This window comes from Lutra lutra, chromosome 8, assembly GCF_902655055.1.
Source record: "Lutra lutra chromosome 8, mLutLut1.2, whole genome shotgun sequence".
Taxonomy (NCBI): domain Eukaryota; kingdom Metazoa; phylum Chordata; class Mammalia; order Carnivora; family Mustelidae; genus Lutra; species Lutra lutra.
The window spans coordinates 74,854,686-74,875,960 of NC_062285.1; the positions used below are offsets into that span (position 1 = coordinate 74,854,686).

The 21,275-nt window shown below is 37.2% G+C and overlaps 1 protein-coding gene across 3 annotated transcripts in view; it reads left to right on the forward strand.

The window, feature by feature from the left end:
• Positions 1-21,275, forward strand: part of LOC125106237 (inositol 1,4,5-triphosphate receptor associated 2-like) — an 88,854-nt gene that overhangs the window by 16,838 nt on the left and 50,741 nt on the right. For all 3 annotated transcript variants that reach the window (XM_047739988.1, XM_047739989.1, XM_047739991.1), the window contains exons 11-12: positions 1,839-1,940; positions 3,018-3,181. In XM_047739988.1, coding sequence (XP_047595944.1) covers positions 1,839-1,940; positions 3,018-3,181 — 266 coding nt within the window. The remainder of the gene's footprint in view (positions 1-1,838; positions 1,941-3,017; positions 3,182-21,275) is intronic.

A 21,275-nucleotide genomic window follows, 5' to 3' on the forward strand; every position in this document is an offset into this window, starting at 1 on the left:
CGAAGTTCTGGCTCTGAGGTTTATCCCATTAATGGATTAGGAAGTTTGCCTTCTAATTGGAGTCTAGAAATAAGAGTTCTATAAATGTTTTCCAATAGACAACAAAAAGGAAGTTAAATGTGCTGTTGTCATATATCTAAAGTATGACAGGAGATGGATGCTTTGAGAGAACTATAAGAAATCGCCTTTGGTAAACATCATCTGAGAGTGTTTTTTATGAAAGGAAGGGAGAGACCAAAGAAGCCATCTGTTATCAGTGGGATTTATTGAACACCTTGCCAACAGTTGTTTTTTCTGTGAATTTCTTTACCTTCCCCTATTTTCATAAAATTAAAACCATAGCAGTTTATACTACCCACATGTAAATGTTACCTATTGGATAAATGCTTTTCCTTAAGAATGAATAAATGTGGGATGCCTGGGTGGCTCAGTGGGTTAAAGCCTCTGCCTTCAGCTCAGGTCATGATCCCAGGGTCCTGGGATCAAGCCCCACATTGGGCTCTCTGTTCAGCGTGGAGTCTGCTTCCCCATCTCTCTCTCTGCCTGCCTCTTTGCCTACTTGTGATCTCTGTCTGTCAAATAAACAAATAAAATCTTAAAAAAAAAAACAATGAATGTTAAGTGGCAGCCATCCTAGAGAGAAAATGTAAACCATTGTTTGGTAACGTAGGAAGACTTTGTAAGTCTTAGAACTCTTCGATGGGGACAGTTAGATTAACTCATGAGCGTCATTTTCATAAAATAAAAATACTGTTCTTTATTTGAATGACAGAGTTGTGGACATTTTAATATTTGTTTCAGAACAATGAAACTGGCAGTGAAGTTTATTTTTTTATTTTTTTAAAAGATTTTATGTATTTGTTTGACAGAGATGACAAGTAGGCAGAGAGGCAGGCAGAGAGGAGGTGGGGAGCAGGCTCCCTGCGGAGCAGAGAGCCCAATGCAGGGCTCGATCCCAGGACCCTGAGACCATGACCTGAGCCGAAGGCAGAGGCCTAACCCACTGAGCCACCCAGGCACCCCGGCAGTGCAGTTTAATCAGTTTGTCGTCTCTGGATATGATGATGGACCAAGAAATGCTGTTACTGAGAAAACTTGAACAAAAGGGAGTAGAATTCACAGCTATGCTTCAAAAGCCGGAATTGTATAACCTATGTACAGTGGCGAGTCACTGCTAGGAATATCTGCAGATAAATGATCTATGGTCTGTTGTTGAGACCCAAGTCACTCCTATGAAAAGAGAAGATTTTCCTAAAACCTTGAGCTTGACTTCTAGTTCTGGCTCTCTCAGTTCAACCTCAGTTAGGTTGATCATTAGATATGAATTGTTTGGGCTTATTTTTCCTATAGGCTAATCTGTAGGATCAGAGAAGATGTGGTATCTAGTAAACTGTGTTTCTTTCTGGCTAGTAGCTAGTACCTCTTACTCCATTTTGATTTTTGACTGGAAACAAGATGGTCAGAGAATGCAGTGAACATACTCATGTTGGTATTTCCAGTCCCTTTCACAGCGTCTAACATACAGAAGGTAGTATTTAGTTTAATGGGTGAACAAAGTCCACAAAAATGCGTGTTTCCTACTATTTGAGAGGGGAATAAAAGTGGGTACATTTCGTTTTGAAAAACCATTCTCTGTATGTATTCAGCATATATGGAGCCACAAGAGTGGACATTTATACATAGCGACATCCTGGGATAAAGGAAAGTCATGGGGTGGCATTAAATGAGAAGGAATTGTCTTCATTGTCTATATAATAGACCTTAGGTCTAAATTACTTCTTATATATGGCCTATGCCTTTCACCTGAATTCCTAGTTGAACATGTGGAATTTTTTCAGCGTGAAGAAGTTTCCGAAGTTGAAACCATCATGGGTAGCACTCTACAGTGGGAAACTGATTCAGAAATTACTGTGAAAGAAAAGTGGGAGAACAAGCTTACTGTAAGTGTTTCATATTTTGTGATTTTCCTTGGTTTTATTCTGCTTTCTTAACACAGGTAATACTTATTATATGCAGTACCATTTCTAAGACTTTATTGTAGTCTTCTATCTCAGTCTGTGGATGTCTATGGAAGGTATGTCTGGGGATGCATGTGGGTGTGTGCATGTGGGTTAGAATAAGAATGAGGAGAGAGGGTAAAGGTAAGTGCGTGTGACTGAGCGTTAGGATAAGTGTGGGCGAGGGTGATAATAAGTGTGTGACCTTGAGGGTGAGAGCAACTGTATATGAGGGTAAAAGTGTATGTGAATGTCAGGAAGAAAGTGAGAGTAAGGACATGTGATGTGTTAAAGAGACAATAAAAAGGATTTAATAAAGTATTTTATTTGAATCCTGTGAAAATTGTTAGTCTAAGCTTGGATTTTTTCCTTTACATACTAAAATTCTCTAAATTTGATAAAATGATTATTGTGCAAAGGAATGTTATTCTGGAAATTCTGATGATATCCCCCAAATTGGCAGAACATGAGAACTTAGTTATTTTTTTGTTATAAAGGAAGCATAGATGAGGAAATTTCTTTTATTTTTCCATTACTTATCTCTACTTCTTGTCTTCCTCAAACATCCATCAGCTTCTTACATTAAGCTAAAGCAAGAAGCAAACTCTGGGAACTCTGGAATATTAATAACAAGCCCTTTAACAAGCCCTTTTTTCAAAGTTGCTTTTGAACATGCTAATAAATAAATGATTTTTATTGCACCTCCTTGTCTCATCCTATTCTAAACCAATTGTGATGATTAATGAAATAAATGGTCAGGGACCACTTATATTAAAAAATAAAAAAAGTCAGTTTTAGGCACATAACAAGTACCCAATATGTACTTGTTAAAATGAGATAATCAGTCCAAGAATAATCAATTTTGGGGCAATTGAGAATTGGTTTCTGTTCAATTAGAATTTGGGGGTTTAATAACCATGAATACTATTGAGACAGGATGACCATAACATTTTGTTTGCCTGTCATTTGTTTATATTTAACAGTGGAAGAGCGGAGTTTCTTTTGTGACTTTTCTTGCAGGAAGTCAAGTATATAATGGAGGAGAAACTAAATCTTTGCATATTAATGCTGAACAGCTTGGGAAACTACGAAGAATCTCTTGATAAAGAATTTGTCAAACTAATAGAGATTTTGAAGAGATTCAGGATGGAATACTTTTATTTCAGAGAAGAATTTCTTTCCAGGTAATGATCATTTATATGTAAGAAACCAATGTTTTATATATATGACACATTTGTGATTATACCATATAGCATTCAGTTTACTTTTTCCAAGTTGTATACAATGATTTCTCATGATACTTTTTCAAAGAAGGCATTTTGTCTGATAATTTTGAATTCTGAAATAGTGTGAAATTGACTTATATATTCAAAATTACAAATACTGAACTTTAAAATTTCTGGAAACCCTGTATAATGAGTTATTTTCACTAAAAAAGGAAGTTAGAATTACAGAATATAGGATTCTTTTAACCAGAAAGGACTTTTAGAGATCATTTAGTAAAATCTTGTTATTTTACAGAGGACTGAGGTGTAAGTATATAAAGTGAATTGATCAAGACCTGGAAGTTATTAATGGAAAGTATATGAAGTGATTTATTAATGGAAGAATTTACTGAGTCTATTGACTTCTGTCCCACTGGGCTTCATTTTCTGCCTCAGTATACAATATATTGCATTAGGCAATAGTCAATTAAATCTCAAGGAAAAGAAGTCAGAATAAAGGATTCTAAATATAAAATAATTTACTATCTTACTGTTCCTCTAACCTTAATTCTTATGTTTATGGGGAAATTCTTAATTTGTATACTCTATAAACAACATATTAAACAAGGACAGCTATTTTATCTTTTAATGACCACTATTTATATAGCTACTAGGACCATACTAAGCATTCACTTAAGAAATGCTTTTTCGGTGAGTGAATGAACATGGGTGTATATTGAATTTGATTAAAGTAAAAAAAAAAAAAAATCAGGGCACCTGGGTGGCTCAGTCTGTTAAGTGTCTGCAGCTCAGGTCATGATCCCAGAGTCTCAGGGTCAAGTCCTGGAATCAGGTCCCACTTCAGGCTCCCTGCTCAGCAGAGAATCTGTTTGTCCTTCTGCCCTTCCCCCTCCTCGTGTTCTCTCATTCTCTCTCACTTTCTTTCTCAAGTAAGTAAATAAAATCTTAAAAAAAAAATTAAAAGTGTAGTTAGAAACAAAAGTTGCTTGAAGAAAGCCAGAAGAAACTATTTTATCCCCCCTCCCCAAATAAGAAAACTGGATACCAGAGACAGTTTAATACCAGAAGGAACTCTCAAGAACATGATCTTCAGCTTTCCCTAAGAAGCAGGGAGCCTAGACTTCCCCATAGTGGTAAAGGTGTGGGTTAAGTGGATATGCAGCTTCCTTACATGGATACCATCTCCACAAAAGGGAGCGTTGAAATTCTTCTAGTTAGCAACAAGGAACTATTTGGATGGGAGCCTGCACTAGACTCATTTCTGAACAAGTGAATCTTCTGTATTATTTTTTTTTAAGATTTTATTTATTTATTTGACAGAGAGATCACAAGTAGGCAGAGAGGCAGGCAGAGAGCGAGGGGGGAAGCAGGTTCCCTGCTGAGCAGAGAGCCCGATGCGGGGCTCAATCCCAGGACCCTGAGATCATGACCTGAGCCGAAGGCAGAGGCTTAACCCACTGAGCCACCCAGGTGCCCCGAATCTTCTGTATTATTCTACAAGACACACAAGCACCCAATTAAGTAACAGTAGGTGCAATTTGTTGAGAGCTCACTGTGTTGGAGGTAGTGCTAAAAATTTGACATACTTTTATCTCCAGAGAGGTTCAGTGACTCACCCAAGGTTATCCAAGAGAGATTAAGTGACAGCTGGGAGCAGCCCTAAATCTGTGCAACTTCAAAACCTGTGTTCTTTCAACTATTAATCCCCCACCATCTGCTTGTTAAAACTGAAAAAAATATTCATTAAAAATATTCTGGGAACCTGGCATTGGGCAAAATACCACTCATCACTGTAAGGATTGTTAAGCCCCTGCCTTTTAGATATAATTTAAGACCGACAAAACCATTTAGTGGCTACACACAAAATGATTTAGTTATCAGTTTTAACTAGGAATAAGAATATGAGTGGAGTGGGGTGCTTGGGTGCCTCAGTGGGTTAAGTGTCCAACTCTTGATCTCAGCTCAGGTCTTGACCTCAGGGTCATGAGTTCAAGCCCTGTGTAGAGTTGAGAGTTCCTTCTTCAGAGTTCCTTCTACTTGCTGTAGTTCAGCATGTAGGACTCCATGCTGGGTGTAGAGCCTACTTAAAAAGTATATCTATATGTATCTAAATATGTGGAATATTTTATGGGTATGAGAATAAGTATTCTACATTTAGATGAGGTAGGAAATATTTATTAAACTTTTAGGGGCTGTTTGCTGAGAAGGAGAAGGCTTTCATTCTGTTGCAAGATAAATAGGCTCCAGTGCTAAGGAATGGGAAAAATTTAGTTAAGTCAAGGAGAGGCAGTGAAAGAAAAAACTGCTCTTGAAGGTCTCAGTGAGAAAAAAAATGTCATTTGTGCAACATTCAAGTCCCAGCTCTTTGCCAGTTTTTTTCCTCCTAGGTACTAGAAAATTAAATGAGACCAAAATCTCCACATCCATGAAACTAGTATCTATGAAGGGACATAAATAGTAAACAAATTAACATATAAGTACATAATATAATGCCAGGGAATGTTAAGAGATATAAAAATTAAAGGAGGATAAGAAGATCAAGAATGAAAAAAAAAAAAAAAAAAGAAGATCAAGAATGATGGGGCAGAAAGCTAATTTTAGGAAAAATGACCAGGAAAGGCCTATGAATGAAGTGAGAGAGTGAGCTAAAAGATGATCTGGGAAGGGTTCTAGCCAGAAGAATTAGCAAGTGCAAAGGCCCTGAGGCTTTAAGTAATTTGGTATACTTGAGCAGCTGCAAGAGGACAGCGTGGCTGGGGTGGAGTGAGTGCTAGGCAATGGTAGTGGATAAAGTTAGAGATATAGGTAGGTGTTAGAGTCACTGCCTTGCAGTTCATGCTTAGGGATTGGGATTTTTTTTTTTTAAAGATTTTACTTATTTATTTGACAGAGAGAGATCACAAGTAGGCAGAGAGGCAGGCAGAGAGAGAGAGGAGGAAGCAGGTTCCCTGCTGAGCAGAGAGCCTTATGCGGGACTCGATCCCAGTACCCTGAGATCATGACCTGAGCTGAAGGCAGAGGCTTAACCCACTGAGCCACCCAGGCACCCAGGATTGAGATTTTATTCTGAGTAGATGGGAAGCAATCAAAGGGTTGTAAACAGGGAAGTAACATGGCATATTTTGAAAGATTATTCTAGCTGCTGGTAGAGGATTGTCTATAGAGGGAGAAAGTGCAAACAGTGACACCAGTGAAAAGAGTTTCTTCAATAACAGATCATCAATTAGAGATCTTGAAATCAATTTACCAGGTTATGAGTCATTTTAAAAAATAAATATAAAATATCAAAGTGTATTTCATATAGTAAGCATGATATTTCATAAAAATATTCAGGTGTGTGTGTGTGTGTGTGTGTGTGTGTGTGTGTGTGTGTGTGTACCTGGTTGAAATATAAAATATTTGCTGGGTCATGGTCAAAAAAAAGCCACTGAGTTAGAAAAAAATTTTTTTTAAAGATTTTATTTCTTTGACAGAGAAGAGCACAAGCAGGGGGAGTAGCAGGCAGAGGGAGAAACATGTTTCCCACTGAGCAGGGAGCCCTGTGTGATGTGGGGTTCAATCCCAGGACCTTGGGATCATGACCAGAACTGAAGGCAAACCCTTAACCAACTGAGCCACCCAGGCATCCTGCAGCTATTTCAATAGCCTAGGTGAACCAGTGTAACATGAGTCTAGGTGAGCACTTGCCTCTGGCTTGTGTTCTCTCTGTAGCTTTCTTACTCTCAAACAAATAAAACCTTAAAAAAAATAAAACATGAAGAATTTTGAAAACAGCAAAAGAAATTTTGTGGTGTACAAGGGAAGGACCATGAGACTATCAGTGGATTTCTCAGCAGAAACCTTGTAATTCAGGAGAAAGTGGGATGATACATTCAAAGTCCTAAAAGCAAAAGATTACCAACCAAGAACACTATTTTCAGCAAACTGTCTCTTGAAAATCATGGTGATATAAAGACTTTCCCATATAAGCAAAAGCTGAAAGAGTTCACTACCACTAGACCTGCCTTGTAGAATTGCTAAAGGAAGTTCAAGTTGAAACAAAAGGGTTTTAAACAACAGTATGAAAACATATTAAAGTATAAAATTTGTTAGTAAAGGTAAATATATAGACAAATACAGAATACTGTAATACTGAAAGAGTGATGGGCATGAGAGACCCTGGTCAGAACCTCCCAGCAAGTCACTTCTGGATTCCTGACAACCCAGAAACAAAATGAGATAATAAATATTCATTGATTGAAAAAAAAAAGTGGGCAAATTGCTTTTAATTTAGGATAAAAGTTTAAAAATTATGTTTATTATAAAAACATGTTAACACTATATACAAAGTTGTAAATTGTGACATCAATCACAAAGTTGAAGGAGTAGAGAAGTAAAAGTGTAGTTATTGTATGTGATTGAAGTTAAATTGTTATCAGCTTTAAAATAGACTTAAGTTTTATATAAGCCCCATGGTAACCATGAAGAAAATACATATAGAAATACACAAAAGAAAAATGAGTCAAAAATGTTAATTAAAAGAAACATGGAAGAAAACAAGAAGGGTGGAAAGAGAAAAGGACAACAGGACGGACAGAAAACAATGAAAAGGAAACAGTCAACAAAACAAAGAGGCAACCCACGGAATGGGAGAAGATATTTGCAAATGACAGTACAGACAAAAGGTTGATAGCCAGGATCTATAAAGAACTCCTCAACACACACAAAACAGACAATCATATAAAGAAATGGGCAGAAGTTATGAACAGACACTTCTCCAATGAAGACATACAAATGGCTATCAGACACATGAAAAAATGTTCATCATCACTAGCCATCAGGGAGATTCAAATTAAAACCACATTGAGATACCACCTTATACCAGTTAGAATGGCCAAAATTAGCAAGACAGGAAACAACATGTGTTGGAGGGGATGTGGAGAAAGGGGAACCCTCTTACACTGTTGGTGGGAATGCAAGTTGGTGCAGCCACTTTGGAGAACAGTGTGGAGATTCCTCAAGAAATTAAAAATAGAACTTCCCTATGACCCTGCCATTGCACTACTGGGTATTTACCCCAAAGATACAGATGTAGTGAAAAGAAGGGCCATCTGTACCCCAATGTTTATAGCAGCAATGGCCACGGTCGCCAAACTGTGGAAAGAACCAAGATGCCCTTCAATGGACGAATGGATAAGGAAGATGTGGTCCATATACACTATGGAGTATTATGCCTCCATCAGAAAGGATGAATACCCAACTTTTGTAGCAACATGGATGGGACTGGAAGAGATTATGCTGAGTGAAATAAGTCAAGCAGAGAGAGTCAATTATCATATGGTTTCACTTATTTGTGGAGCATAACAAATAGCATGGAGGACAAGGGGAGTTAGAGAGGAGAAGGGAGTTGAGGGAAAGTGGAAGGGGAGGTGAACCATGAGAGACTATGGACTCTGAAAAACAATCTGAGGGTTTTGAAGGGGCGGGGGTGGGAGGTTGGGGGAACTAGGTGGTGGGTATTGGAGAGGGCACAGACTGCATGGAGCACTGGGTGTGGTGCAAAAACAATGAATACTGTTATGCTGAAAATAAATTAAAAAAATTAAAACAATGAAAAAAATGGCCATAGTAAATCCCTCTCCATCAATTACTTAAAATGTAAATAGATAAAACTTTCTAATCAAAAGACATAGAATGGCTCAATGGATTAAAAAACAAGAACCAACTATATGCTGTCTACAAGAGACTCACTTCAGATTTAAGGATATGCATAGGCTGAAAGTGAAGGGAGGCAAAAAGCTGTTCCAGGCAAATACTAACCAAAAGAGAGCCAGGGTGGGTATACCTATATCGGAGAAAATAGACTTCAAATAAAAAATTGTCACAAGAGACAAAAGGACATTATACAGGGATAAAAGGACCAGTTCACTAGGAAGATATGATTATAAATACTTATGCACTCAATATCAGAGTACCTAAATATATAAAGCATACATTGACAGAATAGAAGGAAGAAATAACAATATAATAGTAGGAGACTTCAGTATATGACTTTCAATAATGGATAGAACATTGAGACATAAGGTCAATAAGGAAACAATACACTGGAACACTGGAACACTCTAGACCAGATGGACCTAATGGACACATACAGAACATTCTACCTTGTAGCTACAGAATATACATTTTTCTCAAGTGCACATGGAACATTCTCCAGGATCATATGTTAGGTAACAAAACAAGTTTTAACAAATTTGAGAAGATGGAAATCATACTAAGTATTTTTTTTAACCACAGTGGAATAGAACTAGAAATCAATAGCAGATGGAAAACTGGAAAATTCACAAATACTTAGAAATTAAACAACACACTGCTGAAAAACCATAGAGAAGAAATTAAAAGGGAAATTAGAAAATATCCTGAGACAAAACTGAGAGCAACATACCAAAACCAATGGCATGCAGCAAGAGCAATACTGAGAGAGAAGTTAACATCAAATGCCTACATCAAAAAGAAGGAAGATCTCAAATTAACAAACTAACATTGTAGCTCAAGAAATCAGAAGAAGAACATACTAATTGCAAAATTAGCACACAGAAGGAAATCATAGAGTAAAGGAGAAATAAAGAATAGAAAAACTTTAAAAAAATAAAAATCAGTAAAATTAAGTTGGTTTTTTAAATTAGAAATTTTATTTGTTTAACATATTATTAACATATTATATATCCTTATAATTCTAATTCCAGTATAGTTAACATACAATGTTATATTAGTTTTGGATGTACAATATAGTGATTCAATAATTCTATTCATTTCTCAGTTCTCACCATGATGTGTGTGTTTGTAATCTCTCTACCTATTTCACCCATCCCTCCACTCACCCTTGGTAATCATTAGTTCTCCATATTTAAGAACATTTTGGGGGGTGTGTTTGTCTCTTTTTCCTTTGTTCATTTGTTTTGTTTCATAAATTCCATATATAAGTGGCATTTGTTTTTCTCTGATGGACCTATGTCCCTTTAGCATTACACCATCTAGATCCATCCATGTTATTGCAAATGGCAAGATTTTATTTTTTATGGCTGAGTAATATTCCATCAGACACACACACATGAGTGTACACACTCTTACACATACTATACCACATCATCTTTATCCATTCATCAATCTGTGGATACTTAGGTTGCTTCCATAATTTGGCTATTGTAAATAATGCTACAATAAGCACAGGGGTGCATGTATCTTTTCAAATTAACATACTTGTATTCTTTGTGTAAATACCCAGTAGTGGAATTACTGGATCATATAGTAATTATATTTTTAACATTTTGTGGAATCTCCATCCTATTTTCCACAGTGGCTGCAGTCTTACCAACAGTGCACAAGGATTCCTTTTTCTCCACATTCTTGCCAACATTTCTTGTTTCTTGTGTTTTTTATTTTGACCATTTTGACAGATGTGAAGTGGTATCTCACTGTGGCTTGGATTTACATCTTTCTGATGATGAGTGATGTTGAGCATCTTGTCATGCATCTGTTGGCCATCTGTATGTCTTTGGAGAGATGTTTGTTTATGTCTTCTGCCCATTTTTAATTGGATTATTTGTTTTGGAGTGTTTTATAAGTTCTTTATATATTTTGTGTATGTGTTGCCAAAGCGAGCACTATAAGTTCCTTATATATTTTGGATACTAACCCTTTATTGGATATGTCATTTGCAGATCTTTCCAGTTCCATAATTTGTCTTTTAGTTTTGTTGATTATTTTTCTTTGTTGTGCAGGTTTTTTTTAAAAGATTTTATTTATTTGACAGAGAGAGATCACAAGTAGGCAGAGAGGCAGGCAGAGAGAGAAGAGGAAGCAGGCTCCCTGCTGAGCAGAGAGCCCGATGCGGGGCTCGATCCCAGGACCCTGGGATCATGACCTGAGCTGAAGGCAGAGGCTTTAACCCACTGAGCCACCCAGGCACCCCTGTTGTGCAGGTTTTTATTTTGATATACTCCCAAAAGTTTATTTTTGCTTTTATTTCCCTTGCCTCAGGAGACAGATCTAGAAAAATATTGCTGTGACTGATATCCGAGAAATTGCTTCCTGTGCTGTCTTCTGGGATGTTTACGGGTTTATGTCTCACACTTAGGTCTTGAATCCATTTTGAGTTTATTTTTGTGCAGTGTAAGAAAGTGGTCTAGTTTGTTTCATTCATTCATTCATTCATTCATGAGAAAGAGCACAAGTGGTGGGGAGAGCAGATGGAGAGGGACAAGCAGGCTCTTTGCTGAGTATAGAGCCCAACGCAGGGCTTGTTCCCACAACTCTGAGATCATGACCTAAGCCAAAATCAAGTCAGTCACTTAACCAACTGAGCCACCCAGGTGCTCCATAGTTTCATTCTTTTGCATGTAGCTGTCTAACACCAGTGTTCTCCCACACCATTTGTTGAAGAGACTGTGTTCTCCCGTTGCATATTCTTGTCTCCTTTGTCATAGATTAATTGACTGTATAAGCGTGGGTTTTTTTCTGGGCTCTATATTCTGTTCTATTGATGTGTCTTTCTTTTTGTGCTGACACCATACTGTTTTGATTACTACAGCTTTGTAGTATATGTTGAAATCTGGGATTGTGATCCCACTAGTTTTGCTCCTTTTTTTCAGGATTTCTTTCGCTATTTAGGGTCTTCTGTGGTTTCTTATATACTTTAGGGTTATTTGTTCTAGTTATATCAAAAATACTTCTGGTATTTTTGATAGAGATTTTATTAAATCTGTAGATTGCTTGGGGTAACATGGACATTTTCACAATATTTGTTCTCCTAATCCATGAGCATGGGCTTTCTTTCCATTTGTTTGTGCTGTGCTCAGTTTCTTTCAACAGTGTTTTATAGTTCTCAATGTAAAGTTCTTTCACCTCCTTTGTTATGTTTATTCTTAGGTATTTTGTTATTTTTGGTGCAATTATAAATGAGATTTTTTTTTCTTTTTTTTTAAAGTTTTTTTATTATTTATTCATTTGACACAAAGAGAGAGAGAGATCACAAGTAGGCAGAGAGGCAGGCAGAGGGGGAGGGGGAAGCAGGCTCTGTGCTGAGCAGAGAGCCCAGTGCGGGGCTCGATCCCAGGACTGAGATCATGACCTGAGGCAAAGGCAGAGGCTTAACCCACTGAGCCATCCAGGTGTCCCGAGATTGTTTTCTTGATTTCTCTTTTTGTTACATTATTAGATATAGAAACACAGACAATTCCTGTATATTGATTTTATATTCTTTTTTTTTTAAGATTTTATTTGTTCATTTGACAGACAGAGATCACAAGTAGGCAGAGAGGCAGGCAGAGAGAGAGGAAGGGAAGCAGGCTCCCTGCTGAGCAGAGAGCCCGATTGGGGGCTCAATCCCAGTACGCTGGGATCATGTCTTGAGCTGAAGGCAGAGGCTTTAACCCTCTGAGCCATCCAGACATCCCTGATTTTATATTCTGTAACTTTACTGAATTCATTGGTGGAGTCTCTAGAGTTTTTTATATATAGTACCATATCATCTATAAATAGTGATAGTTTTATTTCTTTCTTATCAATTTGGATGCCCTTTATTTCTTTTCTTTTTTTCTAATTGCTGTGACTAGGACTTCCAGTACTATGTTGAATAGAAGTGGTGAGAGTGAACATCCTTCACTTACTCCTGATCTTCGGGGGAAAACTCTGTTTTTCACCATTGAGTATGATGTTACCAGTGGGCTTTTCAAAATGGCCTTTATTAGTTGAAATATGTTCCCTCTAAACCTACTTTGTTGAAGGTTTGTGTCGTGAATGGATGTTGTACTTTGTCAAATGCTTTTTCTGCATCTATTGAAATGATCATATAGTTTGTATCCTTTCTCTCATTGATGTTGTATGTCATGTTGATTGGTGAATATTCAATCATTCTTGCATGCCAGGAATAAATCTGACTCAATCATGGTGAATGACTTAATGTATTATTGAAGTTGGTTTGATAGTATTTGGTTGAGGATTTTTGCATCTATGCTCATCAGAGATATTGGCTTGTAGTTTTGTTTTTTGTTTTTGATGGTGTCTTTATCTGTTTTTGGTATCAGGTAATCCTGGCCACATAGAATGAATTTAGAAACTTTCCTTTCTCTTTTACTTTTTTAAAAATAATTTGAAAAGAATAGGCATCAACTCTTCTTTATTTTTGTTTTTTTAATTTAAATTTAAATTAGTTAACATATAGTGTAGTGTTGGCTTCAAGAGTAGAATTTAGTAGAATTCAGTGATTAATCACTTACATATAACACCCAGTGCTCATAGGAACAGGTGTCCTCCCTAATGCCCATCACCCACTTCCTATCACCCACTTCCCTTCCAGCAACCCTCAGTTTGCTGTATTTAAGAGTCTCTTATGGTTTGCCCACCTCTCCGTTTTTATCTTATTTCATTTTCCCTTCCCTTCCCCTATGTTCATCGGTTTTGTTAGATTCCACATATCAGTAAAATCATATATTTGTCTTTCTCTGACTTATTTCACTTAGCAGAATACATTCTAGTTTTATCCACGTTGTTGCACATGGCAAGGTTTTATTCTTTTTGATGATGAGTAATATTCCATTGCATATATATACCACATCTTCTTTATCCATCAGCTGATGGACATTTGGCCTCTTTCCATAATTTGGCTATTGTTGATAATGCTGCTATAAATGTTGGGGTTCATGTGCCCCTTCAAATCAGCATTTTTGTATACTTTGGATAAATAAATACCTAGTAAGAACTCCTCTTTAAATGTTCAGTAAAATTCACTTATGAAGCCATATGATCCTGGACTTTTGGTTGTTGGGAGTTTTATTATGATTATGATTATAGATGCAATTACATTGCTGGTAACTGGTATGTTCAAATTTTCTATTTCTTTCTGATTCATTTTTGGGGGTTTTATATTTCCAGGAATTTATCCATTTCTTTTAGTTTGTCCAATTTGTTGGCATATAATTTTTCATAATATTCTCTTAAAATCCTTTATATTTCTATGTTGTTATTTCTCCTCTTTCATTTCTCATTTTGTGTGTTTGAGTCCTCTTTCTCTCTCTTTCTCTCTTTTTCTCTCTTTTTGATGAGTCTGGCTAAAGCCCTATCGATTTTGTTGATCCGAACCAGCTCCTGGTTTCATTGATCTGTTCTATTGTTTTTCCCATTTCATTTATTTTTGCTGTAATCTGTAGTATTGCTTTCTTCTACTGGTTTTTGGATTTGCTCTTCTTTTTCTAGCTCCTTTAAGTGTATGACAAAGTCGTTTGTGATTTTTCTTGCTTCTTAAGGTAGGTCTGTATTCTGTACACTTTACTCTTAGATCAGCTTTTGCTGCATCCCAAGGATTTTGACCATTAATTTCCATTGTCATTTGTTTCCATATAATTTTTATTTCCTCTTTGATTTCTTTGTTGACCTACTCATTGTTTAGTATCATGTTATTTAACTTTTGTGTATTTGTGTTCTTCCCATATTGTTGATTTCTAGTTTCATAATGCTATGGCTGGAAAAATGCATGGTATAACTTGAGGTCCTATTTTTTTTAATTTATTGAGGCTTGTTTTGTGGCCTAATATGTGACCTATTTGGAGAATGTTCTATGTGCACTTGAATGTGTATTCCACTGTTTTAGGATGAAATGTTCTGAATATATCTGTTAAAGCCATCTGGTCCAATGTGTCACTCAAAGCCATTTTTCCTTATTGATTTTTCTGTTTGGATGATCTATCCTTCCATGTCAGTGGAATATTAAAGTCTCTTACTATTGTGTTGCTTTCAGTTATTTATTTTATATCTGTTAATAGCTGCTTTATGTATTTGGGTGCTCCCAAGATGGGTACATATATATATCTACAATTGATATATCTTCTTGTCGAATTGTTTTATGATTACATAATGTCTTTGTCTCTTGTTACAGTCTTTGTTTTAAAGTCCATTTTGTCTGGGGTCTAGGTGGCTCAGTTGGTTAAGTGACTGTCTTCAGTTCAGGTCATGATTCCAGGGGTGGTAGGATGAAGCCCTGAGTCAGGCTTCCTGCTCAGTGGGGAGTCTGCTTCTCCCTCACCCTCGCCCTTCCCCCGTTCTTGCTCTCTCTCTCTCAAATAAATTAAAAAAAAATCCATTTTGTCTGATCTAAGTATTGCTCCTCTGGTTTTCTTTTACTTTGATTTGCATGATGAATGCTTTTCCCTCCATTCACTTTCAGTCTGCATGTGTCTTTAGGTCTGAAATGAGTCCCCTATAGGCAGCATATAGATGGGTCTTATTTTCTACCCATACTGTCTCCCTATATCTTTTTATTGGAGCCTTTAGTCCATTTACATTCAAAGTAATTGGTTGATAGTCATATATTTATTGCCATATTGTTACTTGTTTTATGGTAGTTTTTGTAGTGTTTTGTTCCTTTCTTTTGTTCTCTTTTATCATAGTTTGCTGACTTTCTTTAGTGATATGCTTGAATTCCTTTCTCTTTATTTTTTTGCATATCTATTACCAGGTTTTGATTTGTGGTTCCCATTAGGTTTATCTATATAGTCTTTTGCATATAGCAGTCTAAAGTAATTCGATGATTGCTTAAGTTTGAACCCATTCTAAAAACATTAAATTTTTACTCCTTTCCCCCCAGAATTTATGCACATGATGTCATACTTTACACCTGAGTGTGTAAATCCTTGACTGATTTTTACAGATATACATAATTTTAGTGCATCCTATTTTTCTTATTCCTGCTTGTGGTCATTCTTTTCCACTCAAAGAATCCCCTTTAACATTTCTTCTCAAGCTGGTTTAGTGGTGATAAATTCCTTTAAATGGTTGAGTGGTGATAAATTCCTTTAACTTTTTTTCTCCCCTGGGATACTCTTTATCTCTCCTTCTATTCTGAGTGATAGCCTTGAAGGGTAGAACATTCTTGGTTGCAGGTTTTTTCTTTCAGCACTTAAGAAATATATATATATTTTATGTATAAAATATATATATATATATATATATCTTTTTTTCTTCATATTATAGGGATCCCAGGGATCCCAGGGATCTTTTTTTCTTCTGGGATCCCTATAATATGAATGTTGTTATGCTTGATCATGTCATTGTTTTCCCTTAATCTATTTTAATTTATTATTATTTATTTTTCTTTCTCTTGTTCAGCTAGATTGCTTTCCACTACTTTGTCCTCCAGGTCACTGATCCGTTCTTTCTCTACTATATTTTAAATTTCAGTTATTGAGTTCTACATCTCTGATTTGTTCTTTTTTATGTTTTCTATCTCTTTGTTGAGGGTCTCGCTGAGATCCTCCAGCCTTTTCTCCAGTCCCTTGAATATCTTTATTACCATTACTTTAAATTTACTAACAGGTATATTATTTATCTCTGTTTTGTTTAGCTGTCTTGCTGTGATTTCCTCATTTTGTCTAACTCTCTGTGTCTATTTCTGTTTTAGGAAAGTCAGCTATGTCTCTTATTCTTGAAATTAGTGGCCTTATGAAGAAGAGGTCCTGTGGACCTCTTTTGTGCCATGCCCCTGTTCACCAGAACCTGGTCTTTCAGGGGTGTCTCGTATGTGTGTTGTGTATACACTGCTATTACGGCTGAGCCACATTTGCCTTCAGTCCAGTCATCTGCAGTGGCTCTCCTTGTCTGTTGTGGGCACAGTTTGATTCCTGTGTTGTTAATGGGCCGGTCTCAGGCCACCCTGGGCTTGATTTGTGTCAGACCAGGCTTTTGCCAAAGCTGGAGTAGCACCAAACTTCAGGGTATTCTTCCTGTATTGTCCCATAAGAAGCTTTCATTGGTGAGCAAGGACTGCAGTCAGAAAGATACCTACCCCCAATCCACTGCTAGGGTCACAGTCAGGCTAGTGTGTGTGGTTATCTTTCCCTCTTTCCAGGGAAGAAGTCAGTTTGGAGCAGTGTTGGCCCCTGTCAGTCCTGCTTGCACACTGTCAGGCTAGTGGCACTACTTTGAATGGACTCCTGCAAAGGATATTTTGGGGGGATAGGCCTGTGGGAGAATGGAGGGATGGGGTGTACTGCCTAGCCTGGGATAGAGGGGGAGCATCTGCAGGAGAATGCAGGTTGGGGTGCACTATTTTTAAACTAGGCAGAGGGTGTTTGCTCTGTGCTGGTTCCTGCAGGTGTCTGTGTATCTAGATTGGGCTGGGGTGGGGGGTAGGGAGGGGTTTGAAGAGGAAAATGGTGCCCACCAACTCTTTTGTTCTTGTAGAATCTTACAAAGATCCCTACCCCTCCAGCACCTGCTCTGAGATTAGTAAATACATCTCCTTCCCGTATACCCCAGGTTTTTTTTTCAAACGGTGTTTCTATGCTGTATCTCAGTGGGATTGTTTGTTGTGCTGCCTCTTTAAGTGTGGGGACTCGGTTTCCTATTGTCCTCCACCTCTCCCAGAGCTGAGCTACCTGGTTTTTTAAAGTTCAAGGTGTTACACTCCACTGATTATAAGAACTTGTGAAATTAGGCCCCTCTGGATTTCAAAGCCCAATAGGGATTCATATCCTCAGTGTGGCTCCGACATGCCTGGGGTGCCTGGGGTGGGGTATGCTTCTCTCCCCTCTCTGTGCCAATGGCATCCTTCCTTTAGACAGTCCTGTGAGTCAGTTTGGTCCCTGACCATGTCTCCACCCTTGCTACCCTCTTCAATATGGCCTCTTCTTTTATATTTAACTGTGTAGAGTCTGTTCTGGTAGGCTTTGGGTAATTTTCTAAGTTATTTACAGTGATGTGTGTGTTATCTAGATGTACCTGTGGGACAAGGTGAGCCTAGGATCCTCTTCTTCTGCCATCTTTCCTGAAAGCCTGATTTTTTTTTTTTTTTAAGACATAATTGACAAACATGTAGCTAGACTAGGAAAAAAAGTAGATTCAAATAAGACCAGAAACAAAAGAAGAAAAATTACAACTGAAGCTACAGTGAAGGGGTTGGGGGGGGTAATAAAAGACCACTATGAGCAGTCATATACCAACAATTGGATAACCTTGAAGAAATGGATAAAATTTAGGAATATACAACCTACCAAGACTGAACCAGTGAGAAAAAGAAAATCCAAATAGAACAAAAAATAGTAAAGAGATTGAAGCAGTATTCAAAAACCCAACAAAGAAAAGATCAGGACTGGATGGTTTCACTGATGAATTTTGCCAAAGATCTAGGGAAGATTAATGGTAAGAGATTATTGAAGACTTTTGAATCTGTCAAAAAACTATAAAGGTGGGACCACTTCCCAATTCATTTTATGAGGTCCATACTATCCTGACACTAAAACCAAAGACACTACAAGCAAAGAAAACTACAAGTCAATATCCCTGATGAGTATAGGGGCAAAAATTCTCAACAAAATACTAGCAACCAACTTTAATCATGTATTGAAAAGATCATACCATGTGAGATTTATCCCTGCCAGGAAGGATGGTTCAGCCTACACAAATTGTGATAAACCGCATTAACAGAATGAAAGATAAATATCACCTGATCATCTGAATTGAGGAAGAAAAGCAAGTGACAAGATTTAACACTTTTTCATGATAAAAATATTCAAAATACTAGAAATAGAAATTGCCTCATCATAATAAAGGCCCTATATGAAAAACATCAAACCTACCATCATACCTAATGATGAAAGACTGAATGTGTTTTCTCTTAAATCAGAACCAAGGCAAGCATGCCCACTCTCACCACTTCTCAGCAACAAAGAAATCCTAGCCAGAGCAATTAAGCATGAAAAGGAAATAAAACACATCCACATTGGAAAGGAAGAAGTAAAATCATCTGTATTTGCAGATGACTTGATCTTATATATAGAAAACTCTAAAGACTCCACAAAAAGTTGTTAGAACCAATAAAGAAAATCAGCAAAATTGCAACATACAAAATTAACATACAAAAATCAGAGGCATTTTTGTACACTAACAATGGACTATCCAAAAAGGAAATTGGAAAGACAACCTCATTTAAAATACCATCAATAACAATAAAATAGGAATGAACTTAATCAAGGAGGTGAAGACTTGTGCATTAAAAACTGTAAAACATTTCTGAAAGAAATTAAAGAAGATACAAATTAGTGAAGATATCCTGTGTTCCTAGATTAGAAGACTTAATATTGTTAAAAATGTCCATGATACCCAAAGTCATCTACAGATTCAGTGCAATATTGATCAAAACCCTGCTGGCATTTTTTTTTTAAGATTTTATTTATTTGATGGAGAGAGAGAGAGAGAGATCACAAATGGGCAGAGAGTCAGGCAGAGAGAGGGGGAAGCAGGCTCCCTGCTGAGCAGAGGACCCTGAGATCATGACCTGAGCCGAAGGCAGTGGCCTTAACCCACTGAGCCACTCAGGCACCCCTGGCATTTTTTTTTTTTAAAGATTTATTTATTTATTTGACAAACAGAGATCACATGTAGGCAGAGAGGCAGGCAGAGAGAGAGAGGGGAAGCAGGCTTTGCCGAGCAGAGAGCCCGATGTGGGTCTCGATCCCAGGACCCTGGGATCATGACCTGAGCCGAAGGCAGAGGCTTTAACCCACTGAGCCACCCAGGCGCCCCCCCTATTGGCATTTTTTAAAGTAATAGAAAAAAAAATTCTAATATTCACATGGAACTGCAAAGGATCCTGAATAGCCAGAACAATCTTGAGAAAGAAACACAAAGCTGGAGGTAGTATACTTTTTTATTTCAAAATGTATTACAGAGCTATAGTAGATTAAACAGTATGGTAGTGGCCTAAGGACAGTGGAACAGAATATAGTGACCAGAAATAAACCCATGCATAAATGGCCAGCTGATCTGTAAATAAGGGTGCCAAGAATACACAATGGAGAAAGGATAGTCTTTTCAACAAACGATGTTGGGAAAGTTGGATAGTCATGTGCAAAAGAATGAAGTTGAACCCTTGCTATATACCATATACAAAAATCAACTCAAAATGGATTAAAGACTTAAATATAAGACCTAAAACTGTAAAACTCCTAGAGGAAAACTCGGGGGAAGATCTTTATGACGTTGGGCTTGCCTATGATATCAAAAGCACAAACAACAAAAGAAAAGTTAAATAAGTGGGTCTACATCAGACTTAAACGTTTCTGAACAGCAAAGCAATTAATAGAGAAAAGATATATTATGGAATGAAAGAAAATATTTGCAAACCATATATCCAATAAGGGGCGCCTGGGTGGCTCAGTGGGTTAAGCCGCTGCCTTCGGCTCAGGTCATGATCTCGGGGTCCTGGGATCGAGCCCCGCATCGGGCTCTCTGCTCAGCAGGGAGCCTGCTTCCTCCTCTCTCTCTGCCTGCCTCTCTGCCTGCTTGTGCTCTCTCTCTGTCAAATAAATAAATAAAAAATCTTAAAAAAAAATACATGGAAAAACTATAACAACTTAGTAACAAAAACCCAATTTAAAAATAGCAAAGGACTTGAATAGACATTTTTCCAAAGAAGACATAGAGTTGACCAACAAGTATATGAAAAGATGCTCAACATCATTCATCATCAAGGAAATGCAAATAAAACCCACAGTGAGTCATTCACAATGATGAACGAATCACACCTGTTAGGGAAAGCTATTATTAAAAACCAAAGGACAAAAAATAACCACCAAAAGATACCGAATGTTGGCAGAGATGTAGAGAAATAATTAAAATTCTGTACTCTGTTGGTAGGAATTTAATACAGTGCAACTGCTATGGCAAACAGTATGGAATTTCCTCAAAAATTAAAAATGGAACTGTTATATGATCCAGCAATCCCACTTCTGGATATATGTGCAAAAGAATTCACAGCAAAATTTTGAAGAGACATTTACACATCCATGTTTATTAGAGCATTATTCACAATAGCCAAGATGTAGACACAGCCTAAATGTTTATCAATGGTAAATGAATAGAGAAAATATAATTGTGTGTGTGTGTGTGTGTGTGTGTGTGTGTGTGTGCGCGCGCACGCGCGCACAATAGAATATTATTCAGCCTTAAAGGAAATTTTGTCACATGTGACAACATGATAAATCGAGGATATTATGCTAAGTGAAATTAACCAGTTACAGAA